The sequence below is a fragment of the Odontesthes bonariensis genome, chromosome 6, assembly GCF_027942865.1.
Source record: "Odontesthes bonariensis isolate fOdoBon6 chromosome 6, fOdoBon6.hap1, whole genome shotgun sequence".
Taxonomy (NCBI): Eukaryota; Metazoa; Chordata; class Actinopteri; order Atheriniformes; family Atherinopsidae; genus Odontesthes; species Odontesthes bonariensis.
In genome coordinates, this window is record NC_134511.1 from 19204567 (window position 1) to 19228562 (window position 23996).

At 40.6% G+C, this 23996-nt stretch overlaps 1 protein-coding gene across 4 annotated transcripts; it reads right to left on the reverse strand.

Annotated features, from left to right (window-relative positions):
• Window positions 1–1566: 1566 nt before the first annotated feature.
• On the reverse strand, window positions 1567–18765 carry mapk4 (mitogen-activated protein kinase 4). Of its 4 annotated transcripts, none has more exons than XM_075467777.1 (9): window positions 17194–18765; window positions 14296–15812; window positions 12968–13143; window positions 8416–8560; window positions 7354–7436; window positions 6907–6985; window positions 6401–6617; window positions 5725–5890; window positions 1567–4839 (listed from the first exon to the last, which is right to left on the reverse strand). In XM_075467777.1, the coding sequence occupies exons 2-9, from the start codon at window positions 14660–14662 to the stop codon at window positions 3883–3885; spliced, it is 2190 nt and encodes a 729-aa protein (XP_075323892.1). In that variant the 5' UTR covers window positions 14663–15812; window positions 17194–18765; the 3' UTR covers window positions 1567–3882. The 4 variants fall into 4 exon arrangements, with proteins under 4 accessions (XP_075323892.1, XP_075323896.1, XP_075323893.1 ...); XM_075467781.1 differs by having other exon boundaries at window positions 14296–15815; XM_075467778.1 differs by lacking the exon at window positions 17194–18765 and adding an exon at window positions 16354–16807.
• Between the last annotated feature and the right edge of the window lie 5231 nt (window positions 18766–23996).

Genomic DNA, 23996 nt, shown 5'->3' on the forward strand with positions numbered 1-23996 from the left:
AAATTGGCAGCTCATCCAATCAAATGCTGGGATGTCCTTCTTGGTTACCGTAAAGATTGTGATACTCAGAAGAACTTTAGTGAGGAGGCCGTTGCCCCTTATTACGGTAAGAGAACATGAAGCTCACTGTTTTTTTTTGTGTTTTTTTTTTTGTGTTTTTTTTTTTTGTTAATGAAAGCCCATCTCACAGATGTGATGGGAAAGACTGTTGGGAAACTCAAAATTTAGAGATAAACTCTCATAATTTTGAGATGCTGTGTCAGAATTTGAGGAATGAAGTGACAATTTTGATATATAAATTAAAGCGATACTCCGGAGTAGATTCAACCTGGGGTCATTTGAACCGTGATATCCAGCCAAGTAGCCCACCCGCAGTTTTTTCGATATTGGCTGAACATCAGCCGAGTTACTGAGTTATCCCGAATAGCTTCGTACAAGGGTTAATGGATCCTGGGAGTATCTCCAAAATTACCACACTAAAATCACATGCCATGACACCAAACTTCTACAGTAGTACAAATATGGTCTGTACTCACAAAACGATGTATTTTGAAGTTTGTACATAGTCCAGGAGTTTATTATTATCAACACAAGCCTAATAAGCGTCTCTGCTGCTAAAGCTGCATCGACGTCACTTCAGGGAGCTGGGAGCTTCAAAGTAAGATGAGGGTTGATCTAGACAACAAAGCAAGGCTGCTCAATTTCTCCATTGATAAAATAAATTCACAACTCTACAAAGAAATAAAAATTCGTAAAAAACCATGTAGAATATAGCATATACTTTGTTGTCTACAGTTGTAGATCAACCCTCATCTTACTTTGAAGCTCCCAGCTCCCTGAAGTGACGTCGATGCAGCTTTAGCAGCAGAGAAGCTATTAGGCTTGTGTTGATAATAATAAACTCCTGGACTATGTACAAACTTCAAAATGCATCGTTTTGTGAGTACAGACCATATTTGTACTACTGTAGAAGTTTGGTGTCATGGCATGTGATTTTAGTGTGGTAATTTTGGAGATACTGTCAGGATCCATTAACCCTTGTACAAAGCTATTCGGGATAACTCAGTAACTCAGCTGATGTTCAGCCAATATCGAAAAAACTGCGGGTGGGCTACTTGGCTGGATATCACGGTTCAAATGACCCCAGGTTGAATCTACTCCGGAGTATCGCTTTAAAGTAGTTTACAATTTTAATACATATCCAAAAAATCTAACTCTGTATACAAAGACTTTTGAGGTTATTTTACATTTTAAAGGAAGTTTAAAAAGAAAACTTCCATTTACGTGTAACAGTGAAAAATCTCCAGCATTACCAGACCCAGGAAGGGTGGCCATCGGCGGGGTCAGCAAGCACCGTAAAACCAGTCCAGGTTTATCTCTGTCTCTGTCCAACTGTGTGTGTTTCTGTTACGGTACACCATGTCTTTCATTCATTCATTCATTCATCCATTCATTCATTCATATGACTGATAGATAGATAGATAGATAGATAGATAGATAGATAGATGTAGGATCATGCCAGTACACTTGAACAGATTAGGTTTTATTATTGATTTATTATTTTCCCAACAAAACTAGACACTAAAAAAAGAGATACTATGAACTGATACCAAGCATTGGAGGCATGAAAAGCTGAACCCCCCCTTGAAGCACGAGTAGGATACAACTGAGAAAAAAAAAGCCACAGAAATTTGCCTGTTTCACAAAGGGATGCATCATAGAAAGAATCTTTAAATTATCTTGGATGATCATGCAGAGAGGAGGGCACATGTTACATTCAGCAAGCTGGAAGCATTGAGGTGTAACTGAGGCACATTTTCAACATTGCTTTACAGAATTCAGATCATTCTCTCCGGCTCAGTAACAACATGTGTTACAGTGTGTTTGTTTTTCTTGGAAATTGCATTATTGCTGTCTTACCTGCAGTGGAAGCTGTGTTCTGTAAATGTGATCATTAGACTCGTGTAAAGTACAGGTCTTTTTAAGTCGTGCATCTTCATCCATTGTATCGCAAAACTGACAGTTTGTTGTTTCTTTGAATGCTTTTTCATCCAGGATTCCAGGTATAGTTAAGTTCAGAAAGGTACATTATTGACATGGATGATGATGGAGGATTGTAATGATCCAGGTTCCAGTAGGTAGATCCTGTATTAGTGAGTGTGCTTGTGATTCTACATGTGCTTCACTATGATTATAAACAAATACCTGGCTTTGCTGTCTCGTAGTTTCTACTATTAGCAGTTCATGTGCATGTACCCTTTGGAAGTCACACAGAGTTGTGTAAAAGAGAATTTGTTGTCAACTCATGTATTGTATGTGGGCCATCGTGGGGACGGTGGCCCACAGGTGCAGATGTCATGAAAGTTAACCTATTCAGAGCAGCTTTATATGTCTATTAACAGTCGGTGGCTGCGAATCGTTTGAAAAGATATCTTGGTGAGTGTGCTCATGAGTGTGCTCCAAGATGATAAAACATTCTTATTTTGCTGTGTTGCTGGCAGTGTGTTTTGATATGTTTTGGAGTTGTGCCTCTGGCACTTCCTATAGCTGGAATCCTGTATGTGTGCAGCGAACAACCTGTAAACACCCACTGACAAACTCACAGCAGAGAATTATATTTCAAACAGGGAAAATAGCAACGGACAGATTGTGGTGGCACAATATAGGGAGCGTTAATTCAACCGTGCTTACTTTTGGCACCAGCTCCGCCCTTTTCCATACAGTCAATAATAGCTACTTAGCTCCACGACTGAAGTGAATGCTAGGTGCCCGTTATTGACAGACAACATAGCAAAAGCCAACAGCATCTGTTAAGAACATTCTGCACATCTCAGTGTATTTTAGCCTATTTACTTAACTTTGTTGAGAGACATCAGATGCCGAAATAATAATTACATCATAAGCATCTGTCACCTAGCATGCTGGAGAGAAAAGCATTTGAAGATATAACTTTCAATTATTCTCCATTCCCAAAGATTACTGTGGCTACAAGGCAGTACTGAGAAATTTTGAAAACAAATAGTCCCTGTAACGGTTGTAAAATATCTACATTCTCCAACATAGAAGCTACTGTTGTTTAAATGAAAAGGTTAGGGGTGACTTAAGGGTTCGAACCATTTATGATCAAACTAAAGCCAAATTGGCAGAAAAACCATAAATTATAACCAGAAATCTTCACATAATAAAAAAAACCCACTCTAAATTGATTAACAGCAAAATATCTTTTAGAAAAGAATGCAAGAATATGTGTGATATATGCAAGAAAATCGGACATGACAAGCGGACACATTCACGGTAACGGAATCCAATATGTCGTTGTTGAAATGTTAAAGCAACAGCAAATAAAATTCACATCTTACAGTTTGCCATGTCGCAATTTGACTGATTATTTTTTCAGGTAATACATTTGGAGACGCTTAGAAAAAGCATTTCCTGTCACTTTTCTTATTTCAGCGACCGTTCACCACTGGAAGACTGTTTGACATTTTGAAGATTTAAAAGGCTCTCAAACAGAAAAACTAATTTAAAGCAAGAGACACATCAAGTGAGCCCGCTCAAGTGGCCATCATCGATGGCTTGGATGTTTTTCTTAAAAAAGAAATGAGCCATCAACTCTTCTCTAATCCAGTTTTAACTTGACAATTTGTAGCCTGAAATATGATTAAGTTCATAAAGTTTAAATAGGAACAAAGCACTGATAATTCCACTGTCATTACAAGAATGTTTGTTTTATTATATTCAATGTTGTGAGATGTTCTCTCAATCAATGAGAGAGGCAGTAGCATATGCCACAATGGACATCCCTCACTATGCACTGAGCATTTGGAAGTGCTACTCAATATGATGCTATGCTGTACTGAGCCTGAAGTCAAAATTTCATTATCAAGAGTTGGGAGTCTGTGGTGGTGGAGTCCTGTGCTCTGGAAACCTGGGTACTTTCCGTTTAATGTTTGGCTGTTTGCTCTCTTCCATCCATCCTCCATCCTTTCCTTTCTTCCCATTTGCTTTCTCCTTATTCTGCCGGCACAGTTTCAGTGCTCGGGATATAAACACATCCAGGTCGAATACCCGCTCTTTGTGCTTGACGGGCAGCGACTCCAGGGTGTCAGCATTCACTGGCTGAGATATGGAGGAGGTAGAAGAAATGGGTTGAAAGTCTGGGGGTTGCAACACTGGCGTGGTGGGGGGCGACGCTGTTTGAGGTGACTGAGGTGCAAGAGGAGCTGTGGGAGATGAGGGTAGGAGAAAGGGAGGGGTATTGGAGAAAAATGTAAAAGGAGGAAAGGGGCTCAGTCTGTCCTCGTCATATTCAGCTGATGGCTGCTGCATAACTTCTGTGTAGTGGAAGACTGGTGTTGGGAGGTCAGTAGGGGAGAGGGGCAGAGGAGGAGATGAGGTGTAGCAGGAGAGTGAGCATTGCTCAAATGAAGGACTAGGACTGGGTGAGTGCAGACGCGACTGAGTGCTCTCCACCCAACGAGAAATTTCCTGAAACAAATCATCTGTCTCTTCCTCTTTCTTCACTTTAGCTTCCTCCTCTTTAACATCCCCCAGGTCCTCCATGCTGGCACCAATGGGCTCAGCAGGCACGGGGAGGCTGTTAGTGTTACGCCTCCAGTGAGACAGATCCAGAATCAGCTTCGGCTCCGAGTAGTGTTGTGGCTTTCCCTCCCGCCAGGCAATTTTGTCCAGATATGAGGGAGAGCCCACTTTGTAATCGCAGGAGTGGCCGCAGTCAAGCTCCCCATACCCCAAGCCACAGACTCTTTCCAGAGATGGGTGAGAGTTCTCCAGGAAGCGTTCAGCTGAGCTGCTGTGGGAATATTTGCGGGGGTCAACCTGTATAAAACAGATGAGGTGGAAGGGTGAGAAATTAGGTGGATATAATTTATTGCTGTTGTATTGTGTGTTGAAGTTCTTTGACTCTTTTCAACTTCTTTTTAGAGCCCTCACTATTGTCACTCTATTTTATGCTATGGGATGTGCTATTTTATGAAAATGGGATAATATCAACAGTTAGCATTGACCAATATGTATGTGGTGTTGCATTGACTTTGCCCTGAAACCGACCAAAAAAAGTATTAAGATTCAATTTGTTGGGCACAAGAAAAAAAAAAATATATATATATATATATATTGCCATATAAACACTGAGTTGGTAATGGTTTAAGACAATTTTTTTGTGGAAACCTATTATAACGACTTTTGTTATTCATGTAATTTTTTCTCATTCAAAGATATTTTTCTATAAAGATCTGAAATCATTTAAAACTGTTTAGTTATTTTTCAAAAGCATATTTCATTGTTTCCCTGTCATTAAAGAGACCTATAGATTCCAAGAACAATTGGTAACGGCAACTGGTCATCGATCAAAATATTATATTTGATCAGTATTGGCCAGGATTTCACAGTCGATGCATCCCTAAAAGTGACATGATCCTACTCTGATGTCTTTGCGATATGAAACTAAAGTCTTTTTGAAAAAATCTGGGGATATATCTTAAAATGTGGTTAAATCTAAAAACATCATCACATACAGCGTCATTGCTGTATAACAGAGGCCCCAGTGAAGTCTCAGCCATGAGCAAAGTCATGCACCTTTTAGCTAATCACCTTCACCGGCCTTTTCACATCTCCATTTGCATCATCATCGAAATAAGACACTGTTTATGGTCAGATACAAAAAAAAGTCAGGATGAGGACAAAAGATCCAGTATATCGAACCTGCGCCTCCTCTGTTAGTGAGCAGGAACTCGCCCGGGGGTCCCTCTGCACCTCCTCATCCTCTGTAGTGTCCCCCAGATCGGATGGAATGTGACCCGGGGGCATGCAGCGACACTTCCCACCTGAGTGTTGCCAGCACATATCTGTTGATAAACTGTTCTCGTACCTGCAGAAGAGTAGAATTTTGTTTTATTTTCTCTCGATTACTATCCCCGGATTCAATTTAAATCAAGAGAAACTGAACACCTCTTATGGTTTAAAAATCCCTTTCAACCAACAAAAAATACTTTGTTCATTGAATCATGGCACCTTGTAATAGGAGTTGAAAGCTGACTCCAGAGAAATGCATGATTGGCTACCTGGTGACTAAATTGTATATATGTGAGTAAAGTGGGTGTTAGTGGTCTTCTGAGTCTCGTCTGTGGTTGACTAGCGCTCATTTTGGATGGTCCCCTGTACACATATATCTGATATTTAGGAATCAAATCATAACAATAGCTGTATGATAACACAAAGTTTTGGAAGACTACATTTATAGAAATATCTATAACAATACCTGACAGAAGTACAATAATAGACAACATCTCCACCAGCATTGTGGATTAGATTGAAATCAGAAGTAAACAGTTTGTATGCGAAAATGCCTTGAGCATTAAAAAGTATTGAACCAACACACCTGTCCCAGTGAATGCTGGAGGCCTGACTATTGCTGTCATCGAGGCTCTGCTCTGTTAAGAGGCTGTCCAGCTCATCTTCGATATGGAAGGGATGCAAGGAGGTGGGCTCATCCTCAGGACAAGAGTACTGCTGAAGGAAAATGTGGGACAGTGCCGCTTCAGCTGTCAGACGATCCATGGGGTTAAAGGTCAAAATACGCTCAAGAAAGTCCACAGCTGGAAGGAGAAGAATAAGGGATTGGTGACAAAGAGAACGCAGAAGAAATAACATGTCGTGTCAGTCATGAAGTTGTTCCTCTTAAAGAATACTTTCTCATCCCTACTTCTCTCTCAAGACAACATTATAGACATTTAAATCTCAACGCCCTACCCAATCGTTTCTTTATCTGCCACAGGTCAGATGAGCACTGATTCTTTTGTCTTTATTCCTCCAGCACTTCTGTCCATTCTATTTTAAACTGCCTGACCTCCACCTACTTCCCAGCACTCAATTCCCTTCGCTCACCCTGAGCATCCGCTTCAGGCAGCAATTGAGAAAAGGATTTCTTGACTCTCCATCCATGACTGACATATGAAGGCATCACCTGAGAAAGCAGAGTAAAAATATTTCATGCATCTGTTACTCCAACATGGAGATTATGCACTTGGTTTGGATTGTTTCTCTGTTTATTACCTGAATAAGTCAAGATTTATGAACAGTTTTGCATGAAAATTGTGATCAATTCGTTTGAAAGTGTATTCAGTCTCCTACTGCCTTTGATCTTTCTATGGTCAAGGTATTCTGTTAAATCAATTAAACTGCAGTAAAGCTCAATTGAACTCAATGCAAAGGCAAGTGTTGAAAAGATTTGTTTACAGATGGGCTTAAATAAGTATAGTCTATTACTGCAAACATGTAACATTGGCTAATATCACATTGCAGACACATGGCATGCACTATTTGAGGTGTCACCTGCAGCAGATCCTGCCTGTCCTCCTCTCTCAGCACAGGCACTGTGTTCAGGATCAGCTGCATCTGCTCCAGCTCATGAGCTCCTGGGAGAGAGAATCAGCCAATCAGAGACAAACAAAGAGGAGACAGAGGATCGGTTGCATAAGCAAAGGAGAAAAAAAGAAAAATGTCAAGTCAAACAGGAATAACTGGGAGCTGCAAGCTCAGGTGACAGAAATAGCGAGGTTTGAAGATTCAGTTAAAATTAGTTGATAGAAGTACAGCAGCATTTTCCGCCCTTGTGAGACAGTGTCATTTTTCCGTTCAAATAATTCCAGGTTAACAGCAGGTGGTGCTATATCAACACAGTTCTCCCTCTGCAAGCAATATATTAGGCTTCGAGTACATTGTTTCCTCTCTGGTAAACAGGAATGCAGTGTGTTCACTATGCTCTGTTGGTGGAGTGAAAGGCGAAGCAAGAGCATGTCCAACACTTGATGTGTGAAAGTCTCACATACAGGAACACCAGGGAACAGATGATGCTTTTGGGTTTCTGATGTCTGTCCTGTGGTGTGGAGGGGAGGTGGAGGTCAAAATCAGCTAGTTAGTTGGAGCCAGATTTGACACAGACAGTGAAAATTTCTCTTTAATCATTGTTATTCTGGTCACGCAAAGAAGTAGTCTGCAGAAAGAGAGCAAAGTGTCTTTGGTGGAGGGCACTCTGGAAAGAAAAACTCTCCTTTGCTCTCAGTGACTGCCACCACTGCTGTGATGCAATCTTTAAACTCCTCTTTCGAATCACTGCAGGTAAAAACTATTCATAACTTAATGAAATACTCAAATAGGTGTTTGAATGCAAGTAATCCAGTTGATTATTGTAGTCACTTTGCTGCATAACTATTCAGGCTAAATATCAGCTCATATATTCAACTGTTAAGATTTTTTTTATTTTTACTTTCAAATAACAATAAAGAAAACAAACAAAGATAACAGAAATAAATCAAATAGGTGATCACATTATTTTTGCAGGACACCATGATGACAGTGCTTTCATTAAGATTTTATGACAAATAGTAAAGGTACCTGCAAAAAGTGTGCATCCAGTGAGCATCTCAGCCAAAATGCAGCCAGCAGCCCACATGTCTATGGCCTTGGTGTAATTGTTGGGGGACAGGAGCAGACGGGGGGAACAATACCACTTAGTTACTAAACCCTCAGACAGATAGCCCTGGAGAAGAGAGTGAGGTAGAGAAAATTAGAAGAAAGAAAGAAATACAGTTAGTGGAAAGTGATGCAGCAGCACTTCTTTTTACAACAGTCTCCAAATATTTTGGATTTGAGGAGAACAGTTGCTCTTTTGAAAGCAAAATCTTTTCCTCTTCCCATTTTTATTTGTCTTTTTTCTATTGTTGGAGCTCAGCTGCTCAACAGTTTCTAGACCTCTTTTCGTGTTCTTTCATGTCATAATGCAGCAAATGTTTTCAGTAGGTGACCGGCCTGGACTGCAGTCAGGTCGGTTTAGCACCTGGATTCTTTTGCTACGGAGCCATGCAGCTGTTACATGAGCGCAATGTAATTTCATGTCTTCTGGCTGAAATAGGCAAAACATTCCCTGATAAAAGGTTCCATGAAGGTGGCAGCATATGATGTTCCAAACTTGAATATCAATATATCAATGATTTCCTCGTGGAAGTGCAAGTTACCGTAGCCATGTGTACTAATGTACATTTGAACACTCAGACCACAGCTGCTGGCTTTTGAACTGTGCACTGATACAAATAGTTCATCTTCCCAAGTCATCCAAAACCACCTTTTCATGAAATGCTGTGGTGTCACTCCACCCTGAGTTCTTAGAAGCAGGGTTCTGACTCTGTACTTATGGCACTCTGTTTAATTATTTCTTGCCACTGAGGCAGGGTGAGGTTGGTAATGTGGGATTAAAAAAATGGAACTTGAGATCGCAAGACTTTTATACTTTTATTTTCACCCTTAAAGACTTGATAATTCCATATCTGCTGTTCGGTCTCTGGATGGACTTTGCGTAGTTTCACCAAGCTTCTCTGATGCTCTGCTGCGTAAAAACAAGTCGTCTCATTAGGGCTTCCCTCACAAGAGTCCGCCTCTGCCTTAAACTTTAACAAACATTCATTGTGAATATAGTGAATACAACAATACTGCGCATGGACCTGAGACATAGGCAAATGTATTCCCACGCACACAAGGTGGAGTGGTAATGAAATGTTTTTGCAAACTGATGCCACTAACAACTTCAGTGCCATTCAATATTTCTATTCCTCTCCATGTATCTCCCCTGAGCTAGATTTACTGCCCCAAGGTATTGAGAATCCTGGTAATGAAGGACTTTTTTTCGGCAAAACAAAACACTATTGTAATTTTCACCTATTTTTTACATTTTTTGGTGTAAAAATTTTGTGTGTTAGAACTCATAAGCTCTTTACCAAGTATTCTTAATGAGGCACTCTTTTTAGAATCATGATACAGACAGTATAGTATTTATCCTGACACAAATGAGTTATCACTCTCAAAATGGATGTCAGAAACTGCTCTGTGAACATTTTCACACCAGGAAAATGATCCTACAGTAAGCCACCTCTAACATCAGCTTAATATGACACTAAGTAGGACATAGCTCCTCTCAAGAGTCTGTCCCGAAGTGGATTAAAACATTTCTTGACAGCTGTAATGGCTTTGCCTTCTCTCTCTTTGAAGCGGGCAAGAAAAGTACAATAAAATAAATAATAGGGGCTTCCTCTCGATCAGAAGGTTATGGGCATGACTCAGAGACTTGATTCATAGTGGGCCACTCATGCCAATTTTCACTAACCTCCCTACACCCCTCTCAGCAGTGTGGCCCTGAATAGAGCCCAGATCAATGTGGTTCTGTGGGTTCCTTTAGATCAGCTTTTATTAGAAACCACTTTTTTTGAGAACACTGTGTTAAATAACATTTCCAGTTGTGCAACACTACTGAACAGCTGTGCAAAGCAAGCCATAAAGTCATGTTGACGGCTTTTTTCAGCCTTTTCCTCTTATTCTATTCTTTTTGTTCCACCCTCTTCAGTCCCACCTTTGACTTCCTCTCAGTTCTCTCCTCTTTACCTCAACATTATTTGTCACAAATCTACTCCATTTATCATCATATTTCCATCCCAGTTTCTCTTTGGCTCCTCTGCCTTTATTGCACTTTACTTATAGTAAAGTACACTTCCCCCTCACTGTCTGCTCTCAGAGCAGAAACTGATGTTGAGTGCTCTGTGGATGGTCCGACATACATATCGTACACTCACCTTGTCTGTCTCTCACCTAAATACTGATCTTTCTTTGTTTGAGCTCTCCTTTCCCTGGCAAGCATTTGATAACATTTATTGAATAACATTTTCAGGATGTGATATTATTTGCTGATTAAAGACAATAAAAAAAAGCTAATTTTAAAGAGATAAATAGTCTGAATTTGAATAAAATGATGCATAAATGTGATCTTGGACTATCTTTATATTGTTTTCAACACTGTTCAGACCCTGTGTCAGAGCTAATCTTTCTTTTTCTTCCACTTTCCTCTATCCATTAGCTGTAACAGTTTTCTCTGCCCTTCCTATTTTTCTCACAACAAATCCCATCTCACCCCCTTTTTTTTAAACCACCCTTCCCTCATCTGTTGTGTCACTTCTTTCTTCCCTACTTATTCTCTTGCCAGCAGTGTTAAACACTCTGCCCTTCTTCACCTCCCTTCTCCTTCTCACTGCATCCTTCATCCAGGTTATGAATAATTTCTGTGCGTCTCCGGCGCTGCCTCGGCAGGCAACACTCACAGAAGCAGCAAGTTCTTACTGTTGCAGACTGTAAATAACAATACAAATAATGTATTTTTTTTTTATTTTATTTTCCACTATCTTTTCTCACAGGAGTAAATGCAGTAAATATGCAGTCTTGTAATATGCAGCCTTACTTGAAGGCAGTATAAATGAGAAGTAAATAAGTTAGAGCAGTATTATTAAGCAGCTCAAAATTTGGAATTTTCATCACAGCTGAAGTCAAGCCCACATCCATTTATGTTGAATGTTTCAAAAAGCAGCTTTGACTTATCAAATTAGAGAGAGAACGCTCTCACATCCACTGCAGGCATCTGCTGTGGTGTTAGAACTGCATCACAAATAGCCCAGCCCACAATCTCACGCATATCATCAAACACGGATGCAGGGATCTATCTATCTATCTATCTATCTATCTATCTATCTATCTATCTATCTATCTATCTATCTATCTATCTATCTATCTATCTATCTATCTATCTATCTATCTATCTATCTATCTACCTACACAATAGCACAATAGTCTCACTCTTGCTTCTCATCTACTCTTTGTACCTTACTCCTCTGCCGCCCCTCCTCCCCCGGCCCTCCTCACCCGCCCAACACACCCCTGTGTCTGCACCCAGCTGATCCCCGGTCCCGTGCTCTAGGCTGACAAAGATCGTCTTTCACGAGGGCTCTTCTTCGCATACACAGACCCAAAAAGCACACAAAGACATAAACATGCACACACATCCAGCCCTGCTAGAGTTACAGAACTGCAGTGGAATCTTTGGTAGAATCATGACAAAAGCAGAACAGAACAGTGGAGCAGTAAATTGCCTCCATCTACAATGAACAATCTAATCACAGAGTAAAAAATTAAAGTAAAATTAGAGTAAAACTTGACACCAGATCTGGCAAGTAAGATGTCAGTAACTCAGTTTGGGCTTAACAATAATTATTATTATGACAACAATAATAAAGATAATAACAACAACACAGCTTAGTCTGCACTACAGTCTGGTAATCTGCTCTGTTTGCTTTGACAAACATGAGGTGGACAGAATATGTGTGCACTCATGTTCTATAGGACGGTTCCTCAGCAACAGCGCAACCTTTGCCACACAAGGACAAGGGTTCATGTAAAGCTGTATGATAATCACACATTGTCAGGGCATAAGGAGTTGCTATCTGTATCTTGATACCCGCTCCACCACAATAAAATGGAGTTGATATAACATGCACAACTATAACAATGATCTCAAGAGATTCATCCATCAGTAACTAAATGAAAAAATAGTGAAAAATCCTCCTCAACTCCGATGACTTGAATATAACAGTGGTGCTTGCTTGTCCACTGAAGATTATGGGCTTATGAAATGAATATAAAACTTGAAAAGTGACCACAAACCCAAATGGAATGATGATCACGGGGAGCTGTTGGCCTCCAGTCAAAGCAGAATTTGGCTATTGGGCTGCATTTGCATGCCACTAAAAAGCCATCTTATTCATGCATAAACTAAATTTCATCAAGCAACATGTTAAGTTTGTTCATCACATAAAAGTTGTTGTGTTTTATTTTGTTTTATTTGCAAAAAGGCACTAAACATCAGTCGTGCTTGCATGGACCATTCTTTAAATGTTTTGGTAGCGGAGAATGATAAGGTCGCAGCTCGGAGGTGCATTGTGGGTCCTTTGAAAACCCTTCTGAGAAAAATGTTCACACCTAGAATTAGCCCTCATATAGAATGTATATTGATGTATATAAGGATGTCCATACAGTGTTTGTGCATGCCATGGGTCCTTCTGTGTTTCACACTCACCTTGTGAGAATAATGAGGGTCGACTATTCTGGCCAGCCCAAAGTCTCCGATCTTAAGCAGCAGTTGGTCCGTGTTGATGAAAATGTTGGCAGGCTTCAGGTCTCGGTGCAGGACGTTGGCTGAGTGGATGAACTTCAGTCCCCTTAGCAGCTGGTAGAACAGCAGAGTGGCATAACCTATTCGAGGGCAAGAATTAGACATCTGGAGGACACTCTCCAATGCACTTATGTAAATACAATCAGGCTACTATTTGTACTCATGATTCACTTGGTCTGTAATAACTAAACTATCCACATAAAACATCAGATTTTAGGCATTACTTTTGGACATGTGACTTGTGGAAAATGACATAATCTAAAATCCGTCAGTAATGCTTTAAAACATGCAGAGTGCAGAGATTAATGAAGTTTTTAAACATGTAATCTTAAAATGTTATATGTTTTTTTTTCTGCCTTTGGCCACAGCTACAACTAACAAGGGTTGTAAAATAAGGAACCTACAATATATTGTTTCACAGGGAAACTTCATTTACATTTGGATTCAAACTGACCTTGAGGTTTGAAAGTCATTTTTATCCATGAAACAGTATTTGACAAAACAATCTCACCTTAAGTTCAAACTTCTGATCATTTCACATTCATGACAAAGATCATAGCACGAGAATACTCAGTAGGTTACAAGCTGAACCAGCGAAAAATACACATGTAGGCTCCATATAGGTTATAGATGGGTATGTGAGTCCTGATTAGACCTAGGCCCAACATGGACATCTTTTCTGAGGCCCACTTAGGTCAGCATAATACACCTCACATGAGCGAACCCAGGTGGGCTCCCCATTTGGGTTTTAGGTGCATTACTAATATTACATGCATGCATGGATTCAAAATGGGCAACAAAAATGGGGCTCATCTGGTTTAAACAAATGAATGGTGAAACACATATGGGGCCCTGCGAGCACCATTTTTCAGCCTGTTTCTACTTATAAGGGCTCCACATACTAATGCTGGCTGTGATGTAGCTCCACCCTGAAGTGGAAGTAACCCAGCTTTCAAAAAATTTTCCTCGAAATGAGTCTTTAACTTACAAAATGAAAAATACGATATTAAAGAATACATTGAATTACATTCATTGAGAAGACTAAAAGTAGGGTTCTTTTACCCATAGAATTATATGTAATTTTACCTATTTTTTACATCACCGAAGTAGAAATTCACTGGCCATTAGATAGAATGCACTCAAGCATTGGTTCCATTCTTCAGAATGTTTAGCAAAATCCATCTTTTAATCCATCTTTCATGAATGTTTATTATTTATCCTTTTCCCCTTACCTGTGGGTAGTGGTCCTTGCTCCAGCAGCCGAGCCAGATCAGTCTCCATGCACTCCTGGATGATGTACAGGGCACTGAACTGGGTTTGGTCTCGGGGCAGTGGTCGTCCATATGGCGCTAAAACCTCGTGGACCTGCACTACATTCTCGTGGCGCAGACGGCAGGTAATTTTTACCTCCCGCAGGGTGTGTTTCACTGTCACAGTGTCTCGCATCACCAGCTTTTTAATTGCTACACGCTGTCCACTACGCTGGTCCACAGCTGACAGGACCAGGCCGGTGACACCTGTGCCAAGAGGCCGGGGGTCAGCAAAGTGACCACTAAGTTCAAAGCCATAGGGAAAGTGAGGGGTGTCCTGGCCAGCCATCACAGCTCAGTCTGGAGAAATGGGGGACTGGTAACAGACAGATTTCAGCTGCAGGAACCAGCTGATAAATGGAATCAGATTTTTATTTTAGCTGATATGTTTTATTGTTCTAGTCATGTAATGTTACATATGCTGGTTAGCAGGGACCTGATTTTATCCAGGGAGCTTCTGTTTGTAAATGTCTTTTCTTTTTTTGTCTTTAAGGCTCAAGCAACTACAAATGATGCCTAGATGCCAAAAAAAGTTACAAAAGTTAAATGGAATCTGTAGCTATACTTAGGATTGCAAAAAATTGAATTATTTCCTTTTGGCCTAACAAGAAGATTCTTTGTGCATAATTGAACTTCTTTATTCATTCTTCTTAGAGCAATTATTACCAAAAAAGGTTTTTACTGGAGCATGTTTTGCTCATGTGACCTGAACTGAGAAAACGGTACAAAAAAAAGAATCTATGATGACTTCAACACAGGAAATGTCGACGCCAAAAAATGGAATCTCCTAAATCTAACGCTTGATTTGTCATTGATAGTACCGTCTCATGTTTTAACATGTGCTGGCAAGACATCTGCAGCTCAGGTTTAGAGATAAGATGTTAGGTTTTCTGTCAGCATCTTCCTTTATGCTGCAGTCTGCCGCATGAGCAAAATTCTAAACAGTGTCTGTATCTTCTTTATGCGCAGATATTCAGAATATCAGTGAGTCTTATTAACATAACCCCACAACCCTGTGCGAGGCTGACTCTGTTCCTACAAGTGTCGATGCATCATGAGACAGCAGTAGGAGGAGGGTCAGCTCTGCACTCCTCTCCTTGTTGAGCAGTCCGTTGGTGGTGAGGAAAGAAAAAGAAGGTGGTGTCATGAGGTTTAAATTCAATGAGCCTCTATTGGCTCCTCCTCTTCTTCCATGATACCAGAGAGTCTCTCAGTCAGTCCAACAAGTTCATTCAGAGTGACATCCACCGTTGGATGGAAGTCAAATCCTAAAACCGTGGTGTCCCCTGTGTGTGCACGTGCATACATGTGCATGTGCTTAATCCCTCAGTAATCTGCTTCCTGTTGCCTTCTCATGAATGTAGGGATTTCAGCATCAGGCCGTGGCCACTGTGAGAACATGCCACTAATAGCTGCGTCGCTCACTACATCTGCCACTGCTGCTGGGGAGAAAAAGAAGGGGAAACAGGGTGAACAGACAGCAGAGAAAATATGATGAAAGTTAGAGAGCAAAAGGATCCGTTACAGAAGAGTTGCCATTACATAATGCTGAAGAGCAACTCGATGAACCAACAGGGGATAATCACGTCAGTTCAGTGTTGCTTTCGTATCGTATCTACTTTATGCTGCTGTTAAGGCTCCAGAGCAGAGAGACAGTTCAAAACGATGGAGCAGATTTACCCTTGCTTTATCTCATTTGTTGACCATTGCATTTAAAGATCTCCTTGAGCTTTTTGTTCTTATTCCTGCCTCTAGAAAGGTCATGTAGAGGTAGGAAACAGATGCACCGGCTTCCTCCCACCCTTATATCCCTGGGCTGTAAGAACTCAAACAATCAATCAATCCATAAAACAAATCTCTTTTCTATCGGAAGCCCGGCCGGAGGCATGGTTGAAAATTAACTCTGACACTCTCCGCCTCCCTGTTAAAGGAGGCTGGAGGACAACACTTTGTTTAGTTTACAGCCGTCAAAATACTTACGCTTCATATTATGCTCAGTCAGGCTGACAGTCAGAGGCTGCAAGAGTGTAAGGTTAGAGAAGAGAGACGAAGGAGATGGAGCATTGACAGTGGTGCTGGGTGGGAGGTGCAGCACTGGGGTAACTTTATAAATAATGCATAACATCTAGCAAAGGGGTTGGATCTCTCTCTGAGCATGTATTCTCCATATTTCTTCAGCTTATGCAACAATGAATTAGAATTTGAATAAGACTATGAAAGCGACAAAAATGATACAGTTTTTCCTCTATGTTACCCCAGAGTCAACATGCTTAGAAATATCACACAGGCTTTAGATAGCCTTTATTAATTTATCTTTTTTAAGCATGGAAAAATCCAACTCCACACTTGGTTTGAGCCAATAGGGTGATAACTAATTTGTAGGTGATAGCAGATATGAAAAAACCAATGGACATCTGTTGTTGTCTGTTCTGATCTGCTGTATCCTGGCTTCCCCTTTCTTTAACACCCCCCCCCCCCCCCCCCCCCTCTCTCTTTCTATTCACTTCCCAACAAACGGTAATACAGTTTTACTTTATGGGAAACGCTGCATCCTCTTTGCACACTGGCTTCGTGCAGCCGTCTTTGTGCGTCTACACGCCCCTCTGACAGAACAAAAACACTGAAACTGAAGTGCATAATAAACACAGAGCCCCATTTCCGAGAAGAAAAAAAAAAAGTCCACACAGCAGAAACAGCCTGTGCTTCGTTTTTTTCTCTAATCAGGGTCAGAAAATCTAGTCCGTTTATCTGTTCGGTAGCCAGTGAGAAGATGAAGAAGAAAGAAATACAAAGATAACAACAGCAACCATCAGTACTCACCGGAGCATCACGCAGCCGCAGCCTGCCGTCCAGAAACAAAGACCCCGAGAAAAAGATGTGACAGACAGGTCTGGGGATCTTTGGAAGCCAAGAAAGTGACACATCACCGTATCTATTTCCTTCTTTCTCGTTCATAAGAGATTCAGATGATAGAGGACAGAGCAGTCGGCACGGGTCGGCGCTGGAGGGGATGATCTACTGAGATGAGATAAGCCAGGGGCTGTAACAGAGCTGGTTATTGTGGGCGACTGTTCGCTCTCTGTCAGCGCTTCAGAGGAATGATCTGAGAGTGGGAGGAGAGGAAGGGATCACCCCGATTCAGGTACCAGACCTGAGTGGCCTCACATTATCGCACACACTGCACCACGAATGCTTAAGTGCTTATCTCTCGTTCTCCCTTCTCACCCATTATTCTCCAGATCTCTGCCTAGAGCTCACAGCAACCCCCTGACTTCAGTCAAAACCGCTCCAGAGTCCTCAAAGCCACTTAGGACCACAGGTGAAATGATTCAAGTTTGTGAATTATGGCGGGAAAAAAAAAGGGAACATTAAAATAACATATTGTTTTTCCACTCCGTTGGAAGATATTCAGAAGTGCCCTCCAGCTTTTGTCTGTTTGAGTAATATAGCTTTATCATCACCATGGTCATCTCTCATTTTGACATGTTGAAGATTAAAGAGGGGCCTTTGTTGATTTTGAATAAATATGATTACAGGAGCAGGAATGGAGCTATTTGGACCACCGTGAGAAATTTGGTTTGCTTATTGAAAAAAAAGAGGTCTGGGGAGGTATTAATAGGACTGAGAATAAAATATCTTAACTTTTATATGTGCAGTATATATACAAATAAATGATAGCTGTTCAAATGCCATGAATTCAAGCATGGCCTATATTCACTGACAAGAAAGAAGGAAAATGACTTCAGACAATTTGAAATAGTTTGTCATCTCATCATATCATATTTCATATTCTGACTATTTCTAAGGGCAAGCATGAAAGTTCACTTTGTTTGTTCTTACTTGATCAAAACCATTACTGACACACTGTGTGGGATTCAGGCCTTAAGGAAGGATGGACAAAATGCAACAGACGTACAGCAGAAAGCATAGTTTTGCCAATGTGGGTCGTGTTTTATAAGCTTTTCTGTGAAACAGCCCGTTTAGTAACAAGTCATTTTCCCTGTGGTTAGTAGAGAGTGATTAAGCTTCCTATGAGAGTCCCCACGTGGAGGGGAGGAAAAAGAAAGAGAAGGTCGGCCACGGTGAGTGTCATAATGATTATGCAGAGGTGCTCCAGCTAGAGAGATTAATAAAGAAGAGAAAGGTCTTAGAGAAAAAAAAAACAGAGACACCTAATGTAATGAACTGTGTGTGATGTTGTTGCCATGATGGCTCTGTCTGTGAAGAGAATAGAAGACAGTTACCGGGTTGATTCTGGAGTCTGTATGTCCTGTCTGCCTCATTATTTCATCCGTTTCACCAGAAAGTCCCTTTGAGATCACACGTCTCTCTTATGAGAGACATTTACAGCATATAATACATAGATGAAATGTATCAACAAAATGCTATCATTGCCAGAATCCACAACAGAGACAGAGAAAAAACAACCGCATGTCTCAGTCACCACATTCCTCACTATGTGTTTACATTTAACACTGAATATAACTGTGCCTGGTTTGAGAATTTCTACTAATTCTTTCATGTCACTGATGGGTGCGAAGAAAATATTAGGTGAAACACAGCTGGTAAGACCCTATCAAAGCTGAGGCAGAGGAGGTAACAGAAGTAAGCTGGATGATATCACTTTACAGACCAAACACATGACGGTGCTTTGGTCTGCAAGCAGCCAATGACATCCCCAAAGCCTATTTATAAACAATGCAATGATGGCTGAGAGAATATGAATGTGTGATGAAAGGGCGAGATGAATGGTACACTTGATCAAGGCTCTATAAAATGGATGAGGCTGCATGTATTTACAATACATGTGGAGAAGTGGCCTCCACGCTTTTTGGAGATGACATAGCTCTGCGCAAGTCAAAAGAAACACAGTGTGTGATATCTGAATCAAATGGAGATTGAGTGCATTTTGTAATCCGGTGTTAAAGATGTTTCTCTGATATCTGTCCACCTTGAAAACATCACAGTAAGAAAAATCTATTTGAAGGTAGGAAGACGTTTTGACTGGAAACAAAGGATAATGCGCTCAAACTTTTCCCCTTTCTGTTGCTATCTTAAAGGACATCTTTTTTTGCTTAATTATGTGCTACGGCGAATTGATGAATAATTTGCCAAATGCATTCCAGTATGTGATGGGTCAGGGGTTTCTCTGTGATCGCAGAGGGGAGGTTTGAAAATAAGAGAGCCGGCGCAGGGGCAGAAATGAGTGAAGCAGAGAAATGTTGAGCCTTTTGCAAACAACAACCATATCCCTTGAATGATGTGCCCAAACTGAAGCTTGCCAGATCAAAAACGTCTTTCGAATTCACGTCTTCCAGGTGTGTATCTTCATCTAGTTCTGTGCGTGAGTAAGACAGCTATACGGCTGGTGTACAAATGGAATGCAGAATAAAAATGTTTTAGTTTCTATCGGTCTTTTCTCAGATGTTGCTGAGAAGACCAATAGAAATCAGGACAATCAGAATTTCTTTGTCCTTTCAATACTACTTGGACGTCTTTTTTTTCTCTTCATTTAATTGCTTACACAATACTCATCTGCTGATTCACAGAGTAAAAACAATTGTGACATGCACCCCCAATGACTGGCAGTCAATAACTGTGGTGCACTTAAAAAAGTTCTGTGTACTGACAAAGGCTTGAAACAACAATGTTTGCGGTCTCTTGTGTGCACTTTTATTTCAGTGCACTGACCCAGTCGGTTTTTATTTATAACTGAGGATGAAATGGCAGAAAATCAAAGAGGTGCTGTATCACTGAGGTGGAAATTATACATAACCATTTCTTTTTAGCCTTTAGAGTCTGTTCTGTAATCTTATATTGGACTACTTGCAGGTATGTAGGAAAACAGTGTTCATTTGAGCATTTCAAAGCAAGATTAGGCAGAGGTGTGAAGCATTGCCAAAAACTAGATCAGGTCTCCTGACAACTTTCAAACAGCAACACTGAATGAACGATAAAAGGGGAGCAAAAGATGAACTGAAAGAGAGGAGGAAGGAAATGCAAAGACAGTGAAAGAATAAGAGCTTCAATGTGACATGAACACCTCGTGTGTACCTCTTCTGCTGGTGCTCCCCTGGTCCATTTCAGTCTTTGTTCTCTGCATCTGTGTTATATTTCTGTTCCCGTTTTCTGGCTGCCCTTTCTAATTAACGCTGATAGCATCTGACAAATGGAGTTTCAGCTTTGGGTGGCTATTTACAGAAACAGACACTCACATCATATTGCGATAGAGACCTGCCCCTGGACTTGACGGTGTATAATCGATAGTTAGACGTGTGCACCAAAAAGGTACAAGGATTTACTCATGAACTTTGACCCTGTATTGTGTGTATTATTAAAAAAAAAAGGAGGGGCTCATTTTTCATGTCAAATACGTAGCAAAGCAAACATCCTTGTACTCTACAGTGTGATACACTGCTGAGCAGGGCTCTTGGTGTCTTTGTTTGATGTTAAAGCTGGCGAATACGCACGAAAACCAGCAGTTATGAAAAAAAAAAAAAATCCAAAGGAGGATTTTAGTATAGTTGAGCATGCCATGAGAAACTGCCACCCTGCCCTTTTGTTTATCTCCCTTCAGCACAAAGTGAGCAGCAGCACAGCATGTGTACCCTCCTCAGGTTACCTCCCTTCAGAAGATCCCGGTCTAAGTAGGAAAGGAAATAAATAAATTAGAGGTCAGTGATGGCATCTGGCTCGGCCGATCCGCTCTGTGCATGTTTGTGTTGGGTAGTTTTTCCAGCGAGCTGATGGCCCAAAGAGGAGAGAAAAAGAAAAAGAGAGAGAGAGGGTGAACACATCTGTAGGTGTACAAAGATGATTCACTGGAGAGCAGAAAATGCTGTAATGCAAAATCACACACACCAGCAACTGTTGTGGGAGTGACTTAAACATTTTCTATAATTTGTTTCTCTCCTTAAGTAGTAGAAAGCGAAAGCTGGATATGATGTGCACTTCATGAAATTCAAGTTTAGTGTTAACCTGCACGAAATAAAAGATAAAACGGTGCATTCCACAGTTTTTAGGCAGGAAGCTTTATCCGGAAGGTTATTAGGGGTGGGACGATATGCTTTGGTCACGATTCGATTGTATCCCGATTCTAAGGTGCCGATTCGATTTGTATCACGATTCTTGATAATTGCAATTCTACAAGTATTGCGATTCGATATAATCAGTAATTGTAATTTTCTTCCTCCTTAAAAAACAAACAAGTTGAATCATACACTCCTAGAATGAATGTCGTTCCCATAAACGATGCACATTGAGTTGCCTGTGGTATGAAATGCGCTATATAAATAAAAATTGATTGATTGATTGATTGATTGGTCAGTCAATCCAGCAGCTGACATTTATTTCAACTGAGACAAAAAGAGGTACTTAACATGTACAGCATTTTTTTACAGTTACAAAATGAATTGAAATGTCCACACAGTACAAATGTGGGCTAGTTTTAACATAACTTAATGTAATGAATTGATGAAGTTTTTCTGGACACGGATATGACGTAATATAATCGATTCTGGGGAGAAAAATCGATTTTTAAAATCATCCCATTAAAAATCGCGATATGTACATGAATCAATTTTTTTGCCCACCCCTAAAGGTTATGCTACAAAATCTCGATCTTAGCTTTGAAAACAAAGACAACAGAAGACAGTATGGGCTCTTTTGAAGAAGAAAAAAACAATCCAATTGCACTATGGGAAATGTAGGATCCAGTGTCTTTAGAGCTTGACCTACCTCCTAAAACATGCAATTCTCAGTCTGGATAATCAAGAACAAGCGGCAACCGTTTCAGTGTTTTTCAGCTTTTTTTTTTTTTTTCCCACTCCTTTTCCTATCGGTTTGTATACTTTGCAGCACACTGCGAGTGAGGAAAAAAAAAAAATAGAAATCACAGTCTTCTTTAACACTTGGTTATTACTTGAAAAACAAACAGGAGCAGTTGAGAAAAGTAAGAACAAACAGTAGAAAACAGATGGTTGGTCCAGGGAGGAGACAGGAGGATGCAAATAAACCTAAAATCTAAAAATAAATCCGATAAGGGAAGATTCGATTATGACAAGAGCGAAGAGGTTAGGCTACAGAGCTGACAATAAACTCAGAAACGAACAAAACGACTTAAAAGTGAAAGCGAGGCAGGCGAGAAAAAGACAGTTTGAGCACCAAGGGAGTAAAGCAGGCGTCATAGTTGACAAGGTTATCTGGCAGCGTGTCTGCCAACAGTTCTCTGTGTGGAAGGACGGCATGTTAAAATGTCAACAAGCCCGGGGGCGGTGAGGATGTGCTCTGAATTAGATATGCAGTCAAGAGATATGAGACAGACAGACTAAGGTAGGGCAGCGGGGTCACTGACATCATTAATTCAGCAGCATATGCAGAAACTGCTCAGTCACGAGGAGGAATCAATACAGACTCCAATACAAGTAACAGGTGATGTGGTAGTTTTGTCAATATGGAGATAGATCATTTTTGATCAACTTTTTCAGTGCGTCTGTTCATGGTAAGCATTGCCTGAAAATTATGCTCATCCCTTGTGCCATGTCTGCATTGTTAGCTTATTCTTCTACTATAATAACTAATAAATAAAATATAGTCTAGACTTTCGAGACCTTTAGTGTTTCTAAAGTGACTGCTCAAGGTGCTTTGCAGTTCAGGCCACACATTTATGCAGCCTTTATTTTTTATCTCTCTCTCTCTCTCTCTCACACACACACACACACTCCTACACTAGTGTCACATAATTGTAGACTTCAGTACCGTGCTCAGGGAGACTTTGACATTTGAACTGTCAAAGCAGATAATCGAACTGCGTACTTTCAATTGCCGCTCTTCTTCCTGAGCCACTGTCACAAAACATTAACTCACAGTTTCCTCTACCTGTGTAGCAGGAACATAGTTTGTGTTTTTGTGGGCCCTCACCATCTCAGCTGATAGTTTAAGGTTCTCTTGCACAACCCTCTGGATTTTCTTGCTTACTGCAACCAAACACTCAACAACAATCATGATGATAGACGATCAAACGTTGCAGCTGCATGTTCATATATCATCTTATTGCAGGGACTCGGAGCAGCTGTAAGGCAGGCAAATTAAATAATAGTAGCTTTGAAAATATTACTTTTCAAAAAGCCAAAAGTGAAATTCAATTTTGAATAAAACTCGAGTGGGTGAACTTGACCATTTCCTGTGCTCTGTTATGACGGACTACCCAGGCATGAATATGTATTTTTATTTATCTTTTCAAACACTGAGTTCTTATGTAAGAGGAATAGTCCTATCGTCTGTATGTGCCTCACGAGGGGCCTCTTTATCAGCAGAGTCAGGAGGAGACAGATAACCACTGTGGGTCACGTTTAATAAGATGCCCAGAGTGTACACTCTGCAACAGTGGCCTCTTTTTCTGTAAGAGGAAGGTGTTCCAGAGCAGAAATAACCAAAAGATTAGACATGCAGTGACCGTTTTCCTCCAAACTCATGTCATGCTGCAGAGACACATTCTGATTAGTGCGAGACTGTGTGCGTTACATCTGCATGGAGTGACTTCATGGTGTGAAGTGGAAAAACAAAGCAACCAATGGGTGTGGGATAACTACAACAACAACAACAAAAAAAAAAATTAATCAAGA